At 47.6% G+C, this 20754-nt stretch overlaps 1 protein-coding gene across 2 annotated transcripts in view; it reads left to right on the top strand.

Moving 5' to 3' along the window:
* Positions 1–37: 37 nt before the first annotated feature.
* Positions 38–20754, top strand: part of POLR3A (RNA polymerase III subunit A) — a 229662-nt gene continuing 208945 nt past the window's right edge. The window contains exons 1-5 of one of the 2 annotated variants that reach the window (XM_063958705.1): positions 38–251; positions 9964–10099; positions 11718–11855; positions 11973–12144; positions 12601–12755. In XM_063958705.1, the coding sequence (XP_063814775.1) occupies positions 208–251; positions 9964–10099; positions 11718–11855; positions 11973–12144; positions 12601–12755 (645 nt within the window). In that variant the 5' untranslated portion in view covers positions 38–207. The remainder of the gene's footprint in view (positions 252–9963; positions 10100–11717; positions 11856–11972; positions 12145–12600; positions 12756–20754) is intronic. The other variant, XM_063958706.1, reaches the window with a different exon arrangement.

Below are 20754 nucleotides of genomic sequence, written 5' to 3'. Positions count from 1 at the left end.
TGAGGCGCGGTCACTCTTTCCCTCACACCGGGTAGCACTCTATGGTAGAGGTGGCTGGCAGCCGGTCTCCCGGAAGTGATATGTGCAGCAGCAGCATGCCGTGCATGGAGGAGGAGCAGGAGAGCAGTGGAGGGATGTGCTGTATGTGACAGTGGGAGCTAAGGCGGCCTGAGTTGATTTAGTGTGTCGCAATTAGTGCGCCGTGTCATGATGAAGGAGCAATTTAGAGAGACCGATGTGGCTAAAAAGATGTGAGTGGTGTGTGTGTGTTGGGTTGTCCTGTGTGATGGTAACTACACTGCTGTTACGTGTAATGTTGTTACATTGTCCTTATTGGTTTTCATTAGGGACAAGCTGCTCGATAGCTGTGTTTATTTGTATTGTTGTAGCTGAGATGTTAGGAAGCATGCAGCGTTACTATGAGAAAACACAATGTCATTTAATAAATAATGTAAGGGGTAAATAAGTTTATTTTAAGTTTCTGTCCTTTTACATTTTGACACATGGCTAAACAAGTGACAGCGGTGGTTGGGGCACTGGGTTTCTGATCTTTCAGAATACTCAGTTTGTTCCTTATTATTGATTGGTACTGCAGATTATTGTTGTAGTTTTGGTGACCTCTTGCTGTCACTTGTGGTGCATCTGCATAAGTGGCGTGCGGTGAGGTCAGTGGCTGGTGAGGCACTACAGCTATAATGTCCGCCGAATCCTGCCGATGACCCCTACCGCCGCCGAGCCAATGCCCGCTACTGCCTCTGAGACGCTGCCACCGCCAATGGCTTACAAACTCGCCCACCATCAACTGACCCAGCCCTCCTACACTAATTTGCATCTCAGTCAGATGCTGCCTGCCTGCTCATCATACTTGTGATATATTGTATATTTTTATAGAAAGAAAAAAAAAATTAGTGTTTGGGACTGGGAAGGGAGTGGGAGGAGGATATGAATGCAATTTTGTTGTCCAGGGCTTCCATTAACTTAATGGAGAAGGGTCTAAATGGGTTAAAAAATGTAAAAAAAAATGTGTGCGGTCCCTCCTCCTAAGTATAACCAGCCTCGGGCTCTTTGAGCCAGTCCTGGTTGTTTAAATATTGGGAATAAAATTGGACAGGGGTTCCCCGTATTTAGACAACCAGCACCGGGCTCTTAGTCCGGTCCTGGTTCCAAAAATACGGGGGACAAAAGATGTAGGGGTCCCCCGTATTTTTAAAACCAGCACCGGGCTCCACTAGCCAGGGACATAATGCCACAGCCGGGGGACACATTTATGTAGGTCTCTGCGGCCGTGGCATTACCCCCCCAACTAGTCACCCCTGGCCGGGGTTCCCTGGAGGAGTGGAGAACCCTTAAATCAAGCCCCCCCCCCCCCCTCCAGGCACCCAAGGGCCAGGGGTGAAGCCCGAGGCTGTCCCCAGCAGCCCTGGGTGGTGGGTGCCGGGCTGATAGCCATAAGTGTGTAAAACAATGTAAAAAAATTTTTTATTGTTTTTTGTTGTGGAACTACACGGCCCAGCAAGCCTCCCCCGCTTGCTGGTACTTGGAGAACCTCAAGTATCAGCATGCGGGGAAATAACGGTCCCACTGGTACCGGTAGTTCTACAACAACAAAAATACCCAAATAAAAACACAAAACACCCACCTTGAAAGTAAAATTTTTTTCTCTAACGTCCTAGTGGATGCTGGGAACTCCGTAAGGACCGTGGGGAATAGCGGGCTCCGAAGGAGGCTGGGCACTCTAGAAAGATTTATGACTACCTGGTGTGCACTGGCTCCTCCCACTATGACCCTCCTCCAAGCGTCGGTTAGATTTCGTGCCCGGCCGAGGTTGGATGCACACTAGGGGCTCTCCTGAGCCCTTAGAAAGAAAGTTTAGGTTTTTTATTTTCAGTGAGACCTGCTGGCAACAGGCTCACTGCAGCGAGGGACTAAGGGGAGAAGAAGCGAACTCGCCTGCTTGCAGCCGGATTGGGCTTCTTAGGCTACTGGACACCATTAGCTCCAGAGGGATCGACCGCAGGCCAGTCCTTGGTGTTCGGTCCCGGAGCTGCGCCGCCGTCCCCCTTACAGAGCCAGAAGCAAGAAGAGGTCCGGAAAAACGGCGGCAGAAGACATCAGTCTTCACCAAGGTAGCGCACAGCACTGCAGCTGTGCGCCATTGTTCCTCATGCACACTTCACACTCCGGTCACTGAGGGTGCAGGGCGCTTGGGGGGCGCCCTGAGCAGCAATAAAAACACCTTGGCTGGCAAAAATACCACAATATATAGCCCCAGAGGCTATATATGTGGTAATTACCCCTGCCAGAATCCAGAAAAAAGCGGGAGAATAGGCCGCGGAAAAGGGGCGGAGATATCTACCTCAGACACACTGGCGCCATTTCTCCTTCACAGATCCGCTGGAAGGAAGCTCCCTGGCTCTCTCCTGCAGTCTACACTACAGAACAGGGTAAAAACAGAGAGGGGGGGCACTAAATTTAGGCGCAATATATATATAATATAAAAAGCAGCTATAGGGGACATAACTCAGTTAGTCCCTGCATTATATAGCGCTCTGGTGTGTGCTGGCATACTCTCACTCTGTCCCCCCAAAGGGCTTTTGTGGGTCCTGTCCTCATTCGGAGCATTCCTTGTGTGTGTGCGGTGTGTCGGTACGGCTGTGTCGACATGTTTGATGAGGATAATGATGTGGAGGCGGAGCAGATGCCTTTAGAAGGGATGTCACCCCCTGCGGGGCAGACACCTGAGTGGATGGGCTTATGGAAAGTAATGAGTGCACGTATAGACTCCTTATATAAGAAAATCGACGACATGCCAAATGTGGGACAGCCGACTTCTCAGATCGTGCCTGCCCAGGCGTCGCATGGGTCGTCAGGGGCTCTAAAACGCCCGCTACCTCAAGCAGACCCAGATGTCGACACTGATACTGACACCAGTGTCGACGACGATGAGTCTAACCTGATGCCCACTAAGGCCATTCACTGCATGATTGAGGCAATGAAAGAGGTGTTACACATTTCTGATATAAATACAGGTACCACTAAAAAGGGTATTATGTTTGGGGAGAAAAAACTACCCGTAGTTTTTCCCCCATCAGATAAATTAAATGAAGTGTGTGAAGAAGCGTGGGCTTTCCCTGATAAAAAATTGGTAATTCCTAAGAAGGTACTAATGGCGTTCCCTTTCCCGCCAGAGGATAGGTCACGTTGGGAAACACCTCCTAGGGTGGATAAAGCGCTCACACGTTTGTCTAAAAAGGTGGCACTACCGTCTCCGGATACGGCCGCCCTCAAGGAACCTGCTGATAGAAAGCAGGAGGCGATCCTGAAGTCTGTATATACACACACAGGCATTATACTTAGGCCAGCTATTGCGTCAGCTTGGATGTGCAGTGCTGCCGCTGCATGGTCAGATAAACTGTCAGAAAATATTGACACATTAGACAGAGACACGATCCTGTTAACCATAGACCATATAAAAGACTCAGTCTTATATATGAGAGATGCACAAAGGGAAATCTGCCGACTGGCATCTTAAAGTAAGTGCATTGTCCATTTCTGCTAGGAGAGGCTTATGGACTCGCCAGTGGACAGGAGATGCAGATTCAAAAAAGCACATGGAAGTGTTACCATATAAGGGTGAGGAATTATTTGGGGATGGTCTCTCGGACCTAGTTTCCACAGCAACGTCTGGGAAGTCAGCATTTTTACCCCATGTCCCCTCACAGCCTAAGAAGGCGCTGTTTTATCAGGTTCAGTCCTTTCGGACCCAGAAAAACAGGCGTGGAAAAGGCGGGTCCTTTCTGTCCAGAGGCAGAGGTAGGGGAAAAAGGCTGCAACAAACAGCAGGTTCCCAGGAGCAAAAGTCCTCCCCCGCTTCTTCTTCCAAGTCCGCCGCATGACGGTGGGGCTCCACAAGCGGAGCCAGGTACGGTGGGGGGTCGCCTCAAAAATTTCAGCGATCAGTGGGTTCGCTCACAGGTGGATCCCTGGATCCTGCAAATAGTATCTATGGGGTATCTCAGGGGTACAAGCTGGAATTCGAGGCGTCCCCACCCCACCGGTTCCTAAAATCTACCTTGCCGATTGCTCCCTCAGACAGAGAGGCGGTGCTAGCGGCAATTCACAAGCTGTATTCCCAGCAGGTGATAATCAAGGTACCCCTACTTCAACAAGGCCACGGTTATTATTCCACACTATTTGTGGTACCGAAACCGGACGGTTCGGTGAGACCCATTCTAAATTTGAAATCCTTGAACACGTACATAAAGAAATTCAAGTTCAAGATGGAATCGCTCAGGGCGGTTATTGCAAGCCTGGACGAGGGGGATTACATGGTATCCCTGGACATCAAGGATGCTTACTTGCATGTCCCCATTTACCATCCTCACCAGGAGTACCTCAGATTTGTGGTACAGGATTGCCATTACCAATTCCAGACGCTGCCGTTTGGACTGTCCACGGCACCGAGGGTATTTACCAAGGTTATGGCGGAAATGATGATACTCCTTCGAAGAAAGGGAGTTTTAATTATCCCGTACTTGGACGATCTCCTAATAAAAGCGAGGTCCAAGGAACAGTTGTTGGTGGGAGTAGCACTATCTCAGGAGGTGCTGCACCAGCACGGCTGGATTCTGAATATCCCAAAGTCACAGCTGGTTCCGACGACACGGCTACTGTTCCTGGGTATGATTCTGGATACAGTCCAGAAGAAAGTGTTTCTCCCGGAGGAGAAAGCCAGGGAGTTGTCATCTCTAGTCAGAGACCTCCTGAAACCAAAACAGGTATCAGTGCATCGCTGCACACAGGTCCTGGGAAAGATGGTAGCTTCTTACGAAGCAATTCCCTTCGGCAGGTTCCATGCCAGAATCTTTCAGTGGGACCTGTTGGACCAGTGGTCCGGATCGCATCTTCAGATGCATCGCTTAATAACCCTGTCTCCAAGAACCAGGGTGTCTCTACTGTGGTAGCTGCAGAGTGCCCATCTTCTAGAGGGCCGCAGGTTCGGAATACAGGACTGGGTCCTGGTGACCACGGATGCCAGCCTTCGAGGCTGGGGGGCAGTCATACAGGGAAGAAACTTCCAAGGACTATGGTCGAGTCAGGAGACTTCCCTTCACAAAATATTCTGGAACTAAGGGCCATCTACAATGCCCTAAGTCGAGCAAAAGCCCTGCTCCTACACCAGCCGGTGCTGATCCAGTCGGACAACATCACGGCAGTCGCCCATGTAAATCGACAGGGCGGCACAAGAAGCAGGATGGCGATGGCAGAAGCCACAAAAATTCTCCGATGGGCGGAGAATCATGTACTAGCACTGTCAGCAGTGTTCATTCCGGGAGTGGACAACTGGGAAGCAGACTTCCTCAGCAGACACGACCTCCACCCGGGGGAGTGGGCACTTCACCAAGAAGTCTTCCAGATGCTGGTAAACCGTTGGGAAAAACCACAGGTGGACATGATGGCGTCCCGTCTCAACAAAAAGTTAAAAAGATATTACGCCAGGTCAAGGGACCCTCAGGCGATAGCTGTGGACGCTCTAGTGACACCGTGGGTGTACCAGTCGGTTTATGTGTTCCCTCCTCTGCCTCTCATTCCAAAGGTATTGAGAATAATAAGAAAGCGAGGAGTAAACACAATTCTTGTGGTTCCGGATTGGCCAAGACGAGCGTGGTACCCGGAACTTCAAGAGATGCTCTCAGAGGACCCGTGGCCTCTACCGCTCAGACAGGACCTGATACAGCAGGGGCCCTGTCTGTTCCAAGACTTACCGCGGCTGCGTTTGACGGCATGGCGGTTGAACACCGGATCCTAAAGGAAAAGGGTATTCCGGAAGAAGTCATTCCTACGCTTATTGAGGCCAGGAAAGATGTTACGGCAACGCATTATCACCGCATATGGCGAAAATATGTTGCATGGTGCGAGGCCAATAAGGCCCCAACAGAGGAATTTCAACTAGGTCAATTTCTGCATTTCTTGCAAGCAGGAGTGGATATGGGCCTAAAACTAGGCTCCATTAAAGTACAGATCTCGGCTCTGTCGATTTTCTTTCAAAAAGAACTAGCTTCAGTACCTGAAGTTCAGACTTTTGTAAAAGGAGTGCTGCATATTCAGCCCCCGTTTGTGCCTCCAGTGGCACCTTGGGATCTCAACGTGATGTTGAGTTTCTTAAAATCACATTGGTTTGAGCCACTAAAAACCGTGGATCTGAAATATCTCACGTGGAAAGTGGTCATGTTATTAGCCTTGGCTTCAGCCAGGCGAGTGTCAGAATTGGCGGCTTTATCATGTAAAAGCCCTTATCTGATTTTCCATATGGATAGGGCAGAGTTGAGGACTCGTCCCCAATTTCTCCCTAAGGTGGTGTCAGCGTTTCTCCTGAACCAGCCTATTGTGGTGCCGGCGGCTACTAGTGAATTGGAGGACTCCAAGTTGCTAGACGTTGTCAGGGCCCTGAAAATATATGTTTCCAGGACGGCTGGAGTCAGATAATCTGACTCGCTGTTTATCCTGTATGCACCCAACAAGCTGGGTGCTCCTGCTTCTAAGCAGTCTATTGCTCGCTGGATTTGTAGTACAATTCAGCTTGCACATTCTGTGGCAGGCATACCACAGCCAAAATCTGTAAATGCCCATTCCACAAGGAAGGTGGGCTCATCTTGGGCGGCTGCCCGAGGGGTCTCGGCTTTACAACTTTGCCGAGCAGCTACTTGGTCAGGGGCAAACACGTTTGCAAAATTCTACAAATTTGATACCCTGGCTGAGGAGGACCTGGAGTTCTCTCATTCGGTGCTACAGAGTCATCCGCACTCTCCCGCCCGTTTGGGAGCTTTGGTATAATCCCCATGGTCCTTACGGAGTTCCCAGCATCCACTAGGACGTTAGAGAAAATAAGAATTTACTCACCGGTAATTCTATTTCTCGTAGTCCGTAGTGGATGCTGGGCGCCCATCCCAAGTGCGGATTGTCTGCAATACTTGTAAATAGTTATTGTTAACTAAAGGGTTATTGTTGAGCCATCTGTTGAGAGGCTCAGTTATTTTCATACTGTCAAACTGGATATAGTATCACGAGTTGTACGGTGTGATTGGTGTGGCTGGTAAGAGTCTTACCCGGGATTCTAAATCCTTCCTTATTATGTCTGCTCGTCCGGGCACAGTGTCCTAACTGAGGCTTGGAGGAGGGTCATAGTGGGAGGAGCCAGTGCACACCAGGTAGTCATAAATCTTTCTAGAGTGCCCAGCCTCCTTCGGAGCCCGCTATTCCCCATGGTCCTTACGGAGTTCCCAGCATCCACTACGGACTACGAGAAATAGAATTACCGGTGAGTAAATTCTTATTATTAAAACACGCTTACACACTCACATACTTACTACATCCAACGCTGAGAATCACGTCCACTTGTCCATGTAGAATCCAATAGGGGTACCTGTAAAAATGAAAATGATACTTACAAACAATTCAGTGAAGCTCGGTCCTCTTCGTTCCTAAAGTAATCCACAGGTGTAAAAAGAGAGAGGGAGACTGAGACTGCACGTCCCTGATATTGAGTACTGCTAACGAGCAGAGCGGCCGATGGAGCCCGCAGCATGGGGATAGGGCGCTGCTCCTCATCCACCCCATACTCTCATGACAACAAAGCTTGCCACTGCCAGGAGCCGCAACTCAGCCGGGGTGTGCAGGTGGTAAACGGAGAGAAGCTCCCCAAGGAGAAGCGAGCTACCAAAAGGGTCCCACACTTGAGGCGCCGGTTCTTCCAGCTGTAGATCACCGGGTACTCAGTGGCAGATGCTGTCACCAGGTGGTCAGTAGCGGAAGGGAGAGCTCTGAGTCCCTCCCTTGTCCTGCTGCCGCTGTGTGATTGGACCAGCGGATCCAGCACTGGATCCGCTGTCCAATCACATGTGCCTCGCTGGCAGGGGCGTATTTTCCCTGCCAGCGAGGCACTTGTAGAAGTGCTGCTTTCAGTGTTTTTTTTTTTTTAATGGGCTTTTACAGCCCAGTGTTTGGCCCCGCCCCCTGCTCTGTCCCCGTTCCCACTGTCAGCGGGAGGCACTAGCTATCAGTGCCTCCCAAACTAGTTTAATAATCTAAAATGATTAGAGTAATATAAAGAAGATACATATGACACTGAATATGTGTCATATGTATCTTTTTGTATTATTTTAATCATTGATGACAGGGGAGGCACTGCCTCCCCTGACTACACGTCCCTGAAATTCTGCATAAAAGTATCTCTGAAGCAGTGGTTATGATTTATTTGAATAAAACCCACCTACCGCCGGTATGCTGACCGGATCCCCTGCACACTGTACATTGTTCTCGAATAGTGTCACAGAAGTTAGTCTTGCTGCATTCTAGTACTGTGTTCCTGGGTTTTGCTGTGACCTCGTTATTGCCTGATTGTTTATTTTTTTTATGTTGTGCAGGGCTTTGTGGAGAATATTTTATTCACATCGGTACATGTGACTGTGATTGATATGGCAGTTCATGACATTGCATAACTATAAATCCTTAATGGTGGCCTAAATAATGATAATGTCAATATTATCTTAAACCATAAAGCTATACCTCTAAATACACTTTTACCATGGAGCTGCTGCGGCCGCTAGACTTAATACACACGCTACGCACTTTGTACGCTATTTGCGTACAGAGTCCCGTACCTTGTACGGACTTAGCGTACAAACGCCGCGCTGGGTGTACAAAGTACACACAGCGCGCACACACTCTTTATATACTTTAAACCTTGTTAATATTGCAATGCAATGATATTATTACTCACTAAACCTTATGCAGCAAAGCACTGCAATGATGTTACACCTTAAACCTTATGCAGCAAAGCACTGCAATGATGTTACACCTTAAACCTGATGCAGCGCTGACGGTATAAAGTACCCGCAGTGCGTACACACCTTATCAATACACTCTTAAACCTTATACAGTTAGGTAATGTAATACGCTTTAAACCCTAGCAGGGAAAAGAGGACACAATACCGACTTGTAGTTAAACACTGGGCTCCGAAACCTCAGCGTATATATCTGGAAGGGGATAACAATACAATTTATACACTACAATATACAACAGAGTAAAATGGCTACAGTCAATGTACATACGTGAGAATATTTGCTTGCGCAACCTGGTCCAGTCCTCCGCTCATCAGGTAGATAGCGTTCAGAGTCTTCTGACCGGCCAGGCAGCAACAGGCTTTTTATACAATACTTCCATAAACAATATAATGGATACTGTAATCCCTTTTGTCCATTGGACACAGAGATGCATCTTTACATTACAGGAGAGGTCATAGGTTGATTTGAAAAGCTGGGCGATGTCTTTCTCAACTGCTCTTGTGGGTGGTCTCCTCTGGATTCCCGCCGCATACATAATATACAGTAAATACAGTTTATATCTATATTCTACTTCTGCACATAACTATACGCAGGAACATGTGATCTTCCTCTAACCAACACCGGAATGTTACCCTTAAAATACTCTACAGCTGGATACTAGACATCACCTTATAACCTTAGTCTGTCCCTTCCTATCATGCAAAGGCGAATCCCTTAGTCCTGGAATCATTTAAACTGTCGATACTTGCTGATGTGGTGCAGGGGGGCTATGTGTACAATGTGCACTATTTGGATTAAATATGTAATGTTTTGATAACCCTCTATGCGCTCACAAACTCCGCCGTAAATACCCATACCACGCGCAGGACCGCGGGAGCGATCATACGCAAATTGCGGATATGTGCACGCACGGCGGAACAAGTGCACGCGCAGCGGGCATGTGTGTGTTGTTAGTACGTGCTGTGTGTACTACAATATTTTTCGACTTTGACAATAAACAATCCAGGGATGTGTTTGTATATAAAAATAGCGGTACAGCATTGCAAAATGTTGGAGCATTTACAAATTGATCTGATTTGACACTGCATCTGTTTACTGTTTTCATTCATGCTTTTCTAGAAGTCACATCTGTTTTGGGGTGAAGTCTGCAGAGCAGATGAGGCAGCAGGCACATATCCAGGTGGTAAGCAAGAGTCTGTATAGCCAAGACAATAACCATTCACCTCTTCCTTATGGAGTTCTTGATCATCGCATGGTAAGTGAACGTGCAGCAATCAAGTTTTGTCTTCTTCTTGTTTCCAAGTATTATCTAATAAGTCACCAACATAGTATCCTCTATAACAGGCATTCCCAGCCACGGTCCTCAAGGCACACGAACAGTGCAGGTTTTAGTGATATCCAGGCTTCAGCACAGTTGACTTAATTAGTAGCTCAGTTATTTTGATTTAACCATCTGTGCTGCAGCCTGGATATCACTAAAATCTGCACTGTTGGTGTGCCTTGAGGACCGTGGTTGGGAATGCCTGCTCTAGAAGCTTTCTAATAGGTTACTGCTCAGTTAAAAAAACTTTGAGTTCAAGTTATTCCTTGGTACATGGTTTTATATGGAATAATTGCATACCATAATGAGATATCATGGCGATGGGACCCAAGTCTAAGCACAGAATGCATTTATGTTTCATATACACCTTATATACAGCCTGAAGGTCATTTTAGCCAATATTTTTAATAACTTTGTGCATTAAACAAAGTGTGTGTACATTCACACAATTCATTTATGTTTCATATACACCTTATACACACAGCCTGTAGATCATTTAAAACAATATATTTTATAACATTGTGTATTAAACAGTTTGTGTACACTGAGCCATCAGAAAACAAAGGTTTCACTATCTCACTCAAAAAAATTCTGTATTTCGGAATGTTTGGATATGGGATACTCAACCTGTATGTGTGTGTGTGTATGTGTATATATATATATATATATATATATATATATATAATATAATTTTTATTTTTTCAAACACAAGAAGTTGTTTGCATGGCCTGTACTGTATGTAGCATTATTTTCTGTTTTCATCTTTGTTTGATTAATTGAAAAGATAAAATTATGGTGACGTCGGTTATTCCCTTTAGTGGTGCTACTAACATCATTTTGTTTTATAGCTGCTTCCAATAGTTTTCTTGTATGCAGAAAAGCCACAGGGCCCTGCACAATTTCTTCCCTACTATACAGTTGATAAAGGAGCATATGCAGCAAATTGAAGTTTGGAGCTTCATCACCTTCATCTTAATAAAAATTGTGAGACACGTGAAGACTTACATCTCTTGTAAGTCTTCACGTGTCTCCCAGCTACAAACTGAATTGAAATTGGATAAATATAGATAGATATAGAGAGAGAGATAATCTATTCCTACCATTAATGTAGGGAATTACAAAGGGATTTAGTTCCTGTTTAAGCTCTTTCAGAACATATTAAAACATACTGTGAGTGTAATAGGCCCTGTAGGGAGTATTTGCTGAAAGCCAGTGACACTTTGCTATGCCGCCCCAGATGAATGTTCTAATTCATGCATTAAAAGTACTAATACAATTCAAAAGGAGGGATATGTGAATGGTGTTCTTGTCTTTTTTGGTATCCGAACAGCAATGCTGTCTATGTAAAGCTTATAATATTTCTTATTGTTGCAATTTAAATGACATATTGGTTGTGTATGGGAAGTGTTCAGTTTTCACTTTATATTTTGTTTTCATGTTAAATTGGTGGGAAAAGTCCACCTAAACTTGTAACAGACAAAGTATACTTAACATTTCTGCCATCCTTTCTTTGTTTGTCTGCACACAAATGTCTGTTTGTTTTGTGCTCTAGGGTACTAGCGAGAAGGACCGTCCATGTCTGACATGTGGAAAGAACTTGGCTGAATGTCTGGGTCATTATGGTTACCTAGACTTGGAGTTACCGTGCTTTCATGTTGGATATTTCAAGGCTGTCATTGGCATATTACAGGTAAGATGACGCATTAAATACTATTAGGAACTCATGAGATTTGATTGGTCTAGTTACAAGCATAAAAAGTGTAAACTATTTATTAGGCTGATTGTCTCCACTGTGATTCTCTCCCAGATGATCTGTAAGAACTGCTCCCATATCATGCTGACCACAGAGGAGAGAAAGCAATTCTTGGATCACCTGAAGAGGCCGGGGCTCGCTTATCTGCAGAAGAGAGGGTTAAAAAAGAAAGTCTCAGATAAATGCCGCAAGAAGACCGTGTGTCTGTACTGTAAAGCCTTCAATGGTTAGAAAGTAAAGATTGACATGCCTACTTTATAAATTGTGTCTTATATTATGCAGTGGCTCTGGGTTTCTTGGTGCATCTTTTTTTTTGTCTTCCCCATTTGCATACATTTATAAAAAAAAAAATGATCTCGCCCTTACCCCAGTATGTGCTAGAAAATACTAAAGTGATGGCCAATCCCAATATCCCCGGGATTGGAAGCCGGACAATTTTAGGCCGTGGGATTGGCCACCCTAATGGGGAATATACTGGATAAAAGCCACCTCAAGTGCTGTGTGGTCCATTTTGTGCAAGCTGTAAGGATAGGAGCGTGCATCATATTAATGGAGAATAGAATTGTAGAGCTGTATAATGTACTAGTTGTCTCAGTGGTTCTGAGTTGCATATCCCTATTAGGTTTGAATAAACTGTAGGTGAAGTTTATGTTGACATCCAAAGTTTTCTCTTTTAATTCAGGCCCAGTGAAGAAGTGTGGCTTACTCAAAATCATCCACGAAAAGTATAAGGCCACCAAAAAGGTGGTGGACCCTTTGGTGTCTCAGTTCTTGCAGTCCTTTGAAACTGCAATAGAGCACAACAAGGAAGTGGAGGCTCTCTTAGGACGAGCACAGGTGGGTGTATTTGTTATACTGTTCGATCAATTAATCATTGCAGCGTTTCATTTTTTTTATGTTTCCGCTATTGTGTAAATACTTTAAATGGGTTTAAAATGTTTATTTGTTGTCACTTTGAACCTTGTATGAAAGTTTAGCATTTAATTTATTCTTATTAAAACTGAAGGTTGCTGCTAGATTTGCTAAAATGATTGATGTGTTTCTCTAACGTCCTAGTGGATGCTGGGAACTCTGTAAGGACCATGGGGAATAGCGGGCTCCGAAGGAGGCTGGGCACTCTAGAAAGATTTAGGACTACCTGGTGTGCACTGGCTCCTCCCACTATGACCCTCCTCCAAGCCTCAGTTAGATTTCGTGCCCGGCCGAGGTTGGATGCACACTAGGGGCTCTCCTGAGCCCTTAGAAAGAAAGTATAGTTTTAGGTTTTTTATTTTCAGTGAGACCTGCTGGCAACAGGCTCACTGCAGCGAGGGGCTAAGGGGAGAAGAAGCGAACTCGCCTGCTTGCAGCCGGATTGGGCTTCTTAGGCTACTGGACACCATTAGCTCCAGAGGGATCGACTGCAGGCCAGTCCTTGGTGTTCGGTCCCGGAGCCGCGCCGCCGTCCCCCTTACAGAGCCAGAGCAAGAAGAGGTCCGGAAAAACGGTGGCAGAAGACATCAGTCTTCACCAAGGTAGCGCACAGCACTGCAGCTGTGCGCCATTGCTCCTCATGCACACTTCACACTCCGGTCACTGAGGGTGCAGGGCGCTTGGGGGGGGGGGGGGGGGCGCCCTGAGCTGCAATAAAAACACCTTGGCTGGCAAAAATACCACAATATATAGCCCCAGAGGCTATATATGTGGTAAATACCCCTGCCAGAATCCAGAAAAAAGCGGGAGAATAGGCCGCGGAAAAGGGGCGGAGCTATCTCCCTCAGACACACTGGCGCCATTTCTCCTTCACAGATCCGCTGGAAGGAAGCTCCCTGGCTCTCCCCTGCAGTCTACACTTCAGAACAGGGTAAAAACAGAGAGGGGGGGCACTAAATTTGGGCGCAATACATATATATAATATAAAAAGCAGCTATAGGGGACATAACTCAGTTAGTCCCTGCATTATATAGCGCTCTGGTGTGTGCTGGCATACTCTCACTCTGTCCCCCCAAAGGGCTTTTGTGGGTCCTGTCCTCATTCGGAGCATTCCTTGTGTGTGTGCGGTGTGTCGGTACGGCGGTGTCGACATGTTTGATGAGGATAATGATGTGGAGGCGGAGCAGATGCCTTTAGAAGGGATGTCACCCCCTGCGGGGCAGACACCTGAGTGGATGGGCTTATGGAAAGTAATGAGTGCACGTATAGACTCCTTATATAAGAAAATCGACGACATGCCAAATGTGGGACAGCCGACTTCTCAGCTCGTGCCTGCCCAGGCGTCGCATGGGTCGTCAGGGGCTCTAAAACGCCCGCTAACTCAAGCAGACCCAGATGTCGACACTGATACTGACACCAGTGTCGACGACGATGAGTCAAACCTGATGCCCACTAAGGCCATTCACTGTATGATTGAGGCAATGAAAGAGGTGTTAAACATTTCTGATATAACTACTGGTACCACTAAAAAGGGTATTATGTTTGGAGAGAAAAAACTACCCGTAGTTTCTCTGACGTCCTAAGTGGATGCTGGGGACTCCGTAAGGACCATGGGGAATAGCGGCTCCGCAGGAGACAGGGCACAAAAGTAAAAACTTTAGGATCAGGTGGTGTGCACTGGCTCCTCCCCCTATGACCCTCCTCCAAGCCTCAGTTAGGTTTTTGTGCCCGGCCGAGAAGGGTGCAATCTAGGTGGCTCTCCTAAAGAGCTGCTTAGAGTAAAAGTTTTGTTAGGTTTTTTATTTTCAGTGAGTCCTGCTGGCAACAGGCTCACTGCAACGAGGGACTTAGGGGAGAAGAAGTGAACTCACCTGCGTGCAGGATGGATTGGCTTCTTAGGCTACTGGACATTAGCTCCAGAGGGACGATCACAGGTACAGCCTGGATGGGTCACCGGAGCCGCGCCGCCGACCCCCTTGCAGATGCTGAAGAGAGAAGAGGTCCAGAAATCGGCGGCTGAAGACTTCCCAGTCTTCTTAAGGTAGCGCACAGCACGGCAGCTGTGCGCCATTGCTCTCAGCACACTTCACACCAACGGTCACTGAGGGTGCAGGGCGCTGGGGGGGGCGCCCTGGGCAGCAATGAAAGTACCTATGCTGGCTAAAAATACATCACATATAGCCTCTGGGGCTATATGGATGTATTTAACCCCTGCCAGGTTGTCAGAAAAACGGGAGAAGAAGCCCGCCGAAAAGGGGGCGGGGCCTATTCTCCTTAGCACACAGCGCCATTTTCCTACACAGCTCCGCTGCTAGGAAGGCTCCCAGGCTCTCCCCTGCACTGCACTACAGAAACAGGGTTAAAACAGAGAGGGGGGGCATTTTGTGTGGCGATATTATAATATATTAAGATGCTATAAGGGAAAACACTTATATAAGGTTGTCCCTGTATAATTATAGCGTTTTGGTGTGTGCTGGCAAACTCTCCCTCTGTCTCCCCAAAGGGCTAGTGGGGTCCTGTCCTCTATCAGAGCATTCCCTGTGTGTGTGCTGTGTGTCGGTACGTGTGTGTCGACATGTATGAGGACGATGTTGGTGAGGAGGCGGAGCAATTGCCTGTAATGGTGATGTCACTCTCTAGGGAGTCGACACCGGAATGGATGGCTTATTTAGGGAATTACGTGATAATGTCAACACGCTGCAAGGTCGGTTGACGACATGAGACGGCCGGCAAACCAATTAGTACCTGTCCAGGCGTCTCAAACACCGTCAGGGGCTTTAAAACGCCCATTACCTCAGTCGGTCGACACAGACACGGACACTGACTCCAGTGTCGACGGTGAAGAAACAAACGTATTTTCCATTAGGGCCACACGTTACATGTTAAGGGCAATGAAGGAGGTGTTACATATTTCTGATACTACAAGTACCACAAAAAAGGGTATTATGTGGGGTGTGAAAAAACTACCTGTAGTTTTTCCTGAATCAGATAAATTAAATGAAGTGTGTGATGATGCGTGGGTTTCCCCCGATAGAAAATTATTGGCGTTATACCCTTTCCCGCCAGAAGTTAGGGTGCGTTGGGAAACACCCCCTAGGGTGGATAAGGCGCTCACACGCTTATCAAAACAAGTGGCGTTACCGTCTCCAGATACGGCCGCCCTCATGGAGCCAGCTGATAGGAGGCTGGAAAATATCCTAAAAAGTATATACACACATACTGGTGTTATACTGCGACCAGCGATCGCCTCAGCCTGGATGTGCAGCGCTGGGGTGGCTTGGTCGGATTCCCTGACTGAAAATATTGATACCCTTGACAGGGACAGTATTTTATTGACTATAGAGCATTTAAAAGATGCATTTCTATATATGCGAGATGCACAGAGGGATATTTGCACTCTGGCATCAAGAGTAAGTGCGATGTCCATGTCTGCCAGAAGATGTTTATGGACACGACAGTGGTCAGGTGATGCAGATTCCAAACGGCACATGGAAGTATTGCCGTATAAAGGGGAGGAGTTATTTGGGGTCGGTCCATCGGACCTGGTGGCCACGGCAACAACTGGAAAATCCACCTTTTTTACCCCAAGTCACATCTCAGCAGAAAAAGACACCGTCTTTTCAGCCTCAGTCCTTTCGTCCCCATAAGGGCAAGCGGGCAAAAGGCCAGTCATATCTGCCCAGGGGTAGAGGAAAGGGAAAAAGACTGCAGCAGGCAGCTCCTTCCCAGGAACAGAAGCCCTCCACCGCTTCTGCCAAGTCCTCAGCATGACGCTGGGGCCGTACAAGCGGACTCAGGTGCGGTGGGGGGTCGTCTCAAGAGTTTCAGCGCGCAGTGGGCTCACTCGCAAGTGGACCCCTGGATCCTACAAGTAGTATCCCAGGGGTACAGATTGGAAGTTCGAGACGTCTCCCCCTCGCAGGTTCCTGAAGTCTGCTTTACCAACGTCTCCCTCCGACAGGGAGGCAGTATTGGAAACAATTCACAAGCTGTATTCCCAGCAGGTGATAATCAAAGTACCCCTCCTACAACAAGGAAAGGGGTATTATTCCACACTATTTGTGGTACTGAAGCCAGACGGCTCGGTGAGACCTATTCTAAATCTGAAATCTTTGAACATACAAAGGTTCAAATCAAGATGGAGTCACTCAGAGCAGTGATAGCGAACCAGGAAGAAGGGGACTATATGGTGTCCCTGGACATCAAGGATGCTTACCTCCATGTCCCAATTTGCCCTTCTCACCAAGGGTACCTCAGGTTCATGGTACAGAACTGTCACTATCCGTTTCAGACGCTGCCGTTTGGATTGTCCACGGCACCCCGGGTCTTTACCAAGGTAATGGCCGAAATGATGATTCTTCTTCAAAGAAAAGGCGTCTTAATTATCCCTTACTTGGACGATCTCCTGATAAGGGCAAGGTCCAGAGAACAGTTGGAGGTCGGAGTAGCACTATCTCAAGTAGTTCTACGACAGCACGGGTGGATTCTAAATATTCCAAAATCGCAGCTGATTCCGACGACACGTCTGCTGTTCCTAGGGATGATTCTAGACACAGTCCAGAAAAAGGTGTTTCTCCCGGAGGAGAAAGCCAGGGAGTTATCCGAGCTAGTTAGGAACCTCCTAGAACCAGGCCAAGTGTCAGTGCATCAATGCACAAGAGTCCTGGGAAAAATGGTGGCTTCTTACGAAGCAATTCCATTCGGCAGATTTCACGCAAGAATTTTTCAGTGGGATCTGCTGGACGAATGGTCCGGATCGCATCTTCAGATGCATCAGCGGATAATCCTGTCTCCAAGGACAAGGGTGTCTCTTCTGTGGTGGCTGCAGAGTGCTCATCTACTAGAGGGCAGCAGATTCGGCATTCAGGACTGGGTCCTGGTGACCACGGATGCCAGCCTGAGAGGCTGGGGAGCAGTCACACAGGGAAGAAATTTCCAAGGAGTGTGGTCAAGTCTGGAGACTTCTCTCCACATAAATATACTGGAGCTAAGGGCAATTTACAATGCTCTGAGCCTAGGAAGACCTCTGCTTCAAAGTCAACCGGTGCTGATCCAGTCGGACAACATCACGGCAGTCGCCCACGTAAACAGACAGGGCGGCACAAGAAGCAGGAGGGCAATGGCAGCAAGGATTCTTCGCTGGGCGAAAAATCATGTGATAACACTGTCAGCGGTGTTCATTCCGGGAGTGGACAACTGGGAAGCAGACTTCCTCAGCAGGCACGACCTCCACCCGGGAGAGTGGGGACTTCATCTGGAAGTCTTCCACATGATTGTGAACCGTTGGGAAAGACCAAAGGTGGACATGATGGCGTCCCGTCTGAACAAAAAAACTGGACAGGTATTGCGCCAGGTCAAGAGACCCTCAGGCAATAGCAGGGACGCTCTGGTAACACCGTGGGTGTACCAGTCGGTGTATGTGTTCCCTCCTCTGCCTATCATTATAAGACGGAGAGGAGTAAGAACTATACTCGTGGCTCCGGAGTGGCCAAGAAGGACTTGGTACCCGGAACTTCAAGAGATACTAAGAAGGGACTTGCTTCAGCAAGGATCATGTCTGTTCCAAGTCTTACCGCGGCTGCGTTTGACGGCATGGCGGTTGAACGCCGGATCCTAAGGGAAAAAGGCATTCCGGAAGAGGTCATCCCTACCCTGGTCAGAGCCAGGAAGGAGGTGACCGCACAACATTATCACCACATGTGGCGAAAATATGTTGCATGGTGTGAGGCCAGGAAGGCCCCCACGGAGGAATTTCAACTCGGTCGATTCCTGCATTTCCTGCAAACAGGAGTGTCTATGGGCCTCAAATTGGGGTCCATTAAGGTTCAAATTTCGGCCCTGTCGATTTTCTTCCAAAAAGAATTGGCTTCAGTTCCTGAAGTCCAGAAGTTTGTCAAGGGAGTACTGCATATACAACCCCCTTTTGTGCCTCCAGTGGCACTGTGGGATCTCAACGTAGTTCTGGGATTCCTCAAATCACATTGGTTTAAACCGCTCAAATCTGTGGATTTGAAATATCTCACATGGAAAGTGACCATGCTGTTGGCCCTGGCCTCGGCCAGGCGAGTGTCAGAATTGGCGGCTTTGTCTCACAAAAGCCCATATCTGATTGTCCATTCGGACAGGGCAGAGCTGCGGACTCGTCCCCAGTTTCTCCCTAAGGTGGTGTCAGCGTTTCACCTGAACCAGCTTATTGTGGTACCTGCGGCTACTAGGGACTTGGAGGACTCCGGGTTGCTAGATGTTGTCAGGGCCCTGAAAATATATGTTTCCAGGACGGCTGGAGTCCGGAAAACTGACTTGCTGTTATCCTGTATGCACCCAACAAACTGGGTGCTCTTGCTTCTAAGCAGACGTTTGCTAGTTGGATGTGTAGTACAATTCAGCTTGCACATTCTGTGGCAGGCCTGCCACAGCCAAAATATGTAAATGCCCATTCCACAAGGAAGGTGGGCTCATCTTGGGCGGCTGCCCGAGGGGTCTCGGCTTTACAACTTTGCAGAGCTGCTACTTGGTCAGGGGCAAACACGTTTGCAAAATTCTACAAATTTGATACCCTGGCTGAGGAGGACCTGGAGTTCTCTCATTCGGTGCTGCAGAGTCATCCGCACTCTCCCGCCCGTTTGGGAGCTTTGGTATAATCCCCATGGTCCTTACGGAGTCCCCAGCATCCACTTAGGACGTCAGAGAAAATAAGAATTTACTTACCGATAATTCTATTTCTCGTAGTCCGTAGTGGATGCTGGGCGCCCATCCCAAGTGCAGATTGTCTGCAATACTTGTACATAGTTATTGTTACAAAAATCGGGTTATTATTGTTGTGAGCCATCTTTTCAGAGGCTCCGCTGTTATCATGCTGTTAACTGGGTTCAGATCACAGGTTGTACAGTGTGATTGGTGTGGCTGGTATGAGTCTTACCCGGGATTCAAAATCCTTCCTTATTGTGTACGCTCGTCCGAGCACAGTATCCTAACTGAGGCTTGGAGGAGGGTCATAGGGGGAGGAGCCAGTGCACACCACCTGATCCTAAAGTTTTTACTTTTGTGCCCTGTCTCCTGCGGAGCCGCTATTCCCCATGGTCCTTACGGAGTCCCCAGCATCCACTACGGACTACGAGAAATAGAATTATCGGTAAGTAAATTCTTATTTTTTTCCCCCCATCAGATGAATTAAATGAAGTGTGTGATGAAGCGTGGGCTTTCCCTGATAAAAAATTGGTAATTCCTAAGAAGGTACTAATGGCGTTCCCTTTCCCGCCAGAGGATAGGTCACGTTGGAAAACACCCCCTAGAGTGGATAAAGCGCTCACACGTTTGTCTAAAAAGGTGGCACTACCGTCTCCGGATACGGCCGCCCTCAAGGAACCTGCTGATAGAAAGCAGGAGGCGATCCTGAAGTCTGTATATACACACAGGCATTATACTTAGGCCAGCTATTGCGTCAGCTTGGATGTGCAGTACTGCCGCTGCATGGTCAGATAAACTGTCAGAAAATATTGACACATTAGACAGAGACACGATCCTGTTAACCATAGACCATATAAAAGACTCAGTCTTATATATGAGAGATGCACAGAGGGAAATCTGCCGACTGGCATCTAAAGTAAGTGCATTGTCCATTTCTGCTAGGAGAGGCTTGTGGACTCGCCAGTGGACAGGAGATGCAGATTCAAAAAAGCACATGGAAGTGTTACCATATAAGGGTGAGGAATTATTTGGGGATGGTCTCTCGGACCTAGTTTCCACAGCAACGTCTGGGAAGTCAGCATTTTTACCCCATGTCCCCTCACAGCCTAAGAAGGCGCCGTTTTATCAGGTTCAGTCCTTTCGGACCCAGAAAAACAGGCGTGGAAAAGGCGGGTCTTTTCTGTCCAGAGGCAGAGGTAGGGGAAAAAGGCTGCAACAAACAGCAGGTTCCCAGGAG

Source organism: Pseudophryne corroboree, chromosome 3 (genome assembly GCF_028390025.1).
Source record: "Pseudophryne corroboree isolate aPseCor3 chromosome 3, aPseCor3.hap2, whole genome shotgun sequence".
NCBI lineage: Eukaryota > Metazoa > Chordata > Amphibia > Anura > Myobatrachidae > Pseudophryne > Pseudophryne corroboree.
Note: the sequence above shows the minus strand (reverse complement) of the source record. Positions and strands in the feature narration are given on the sequence as shown.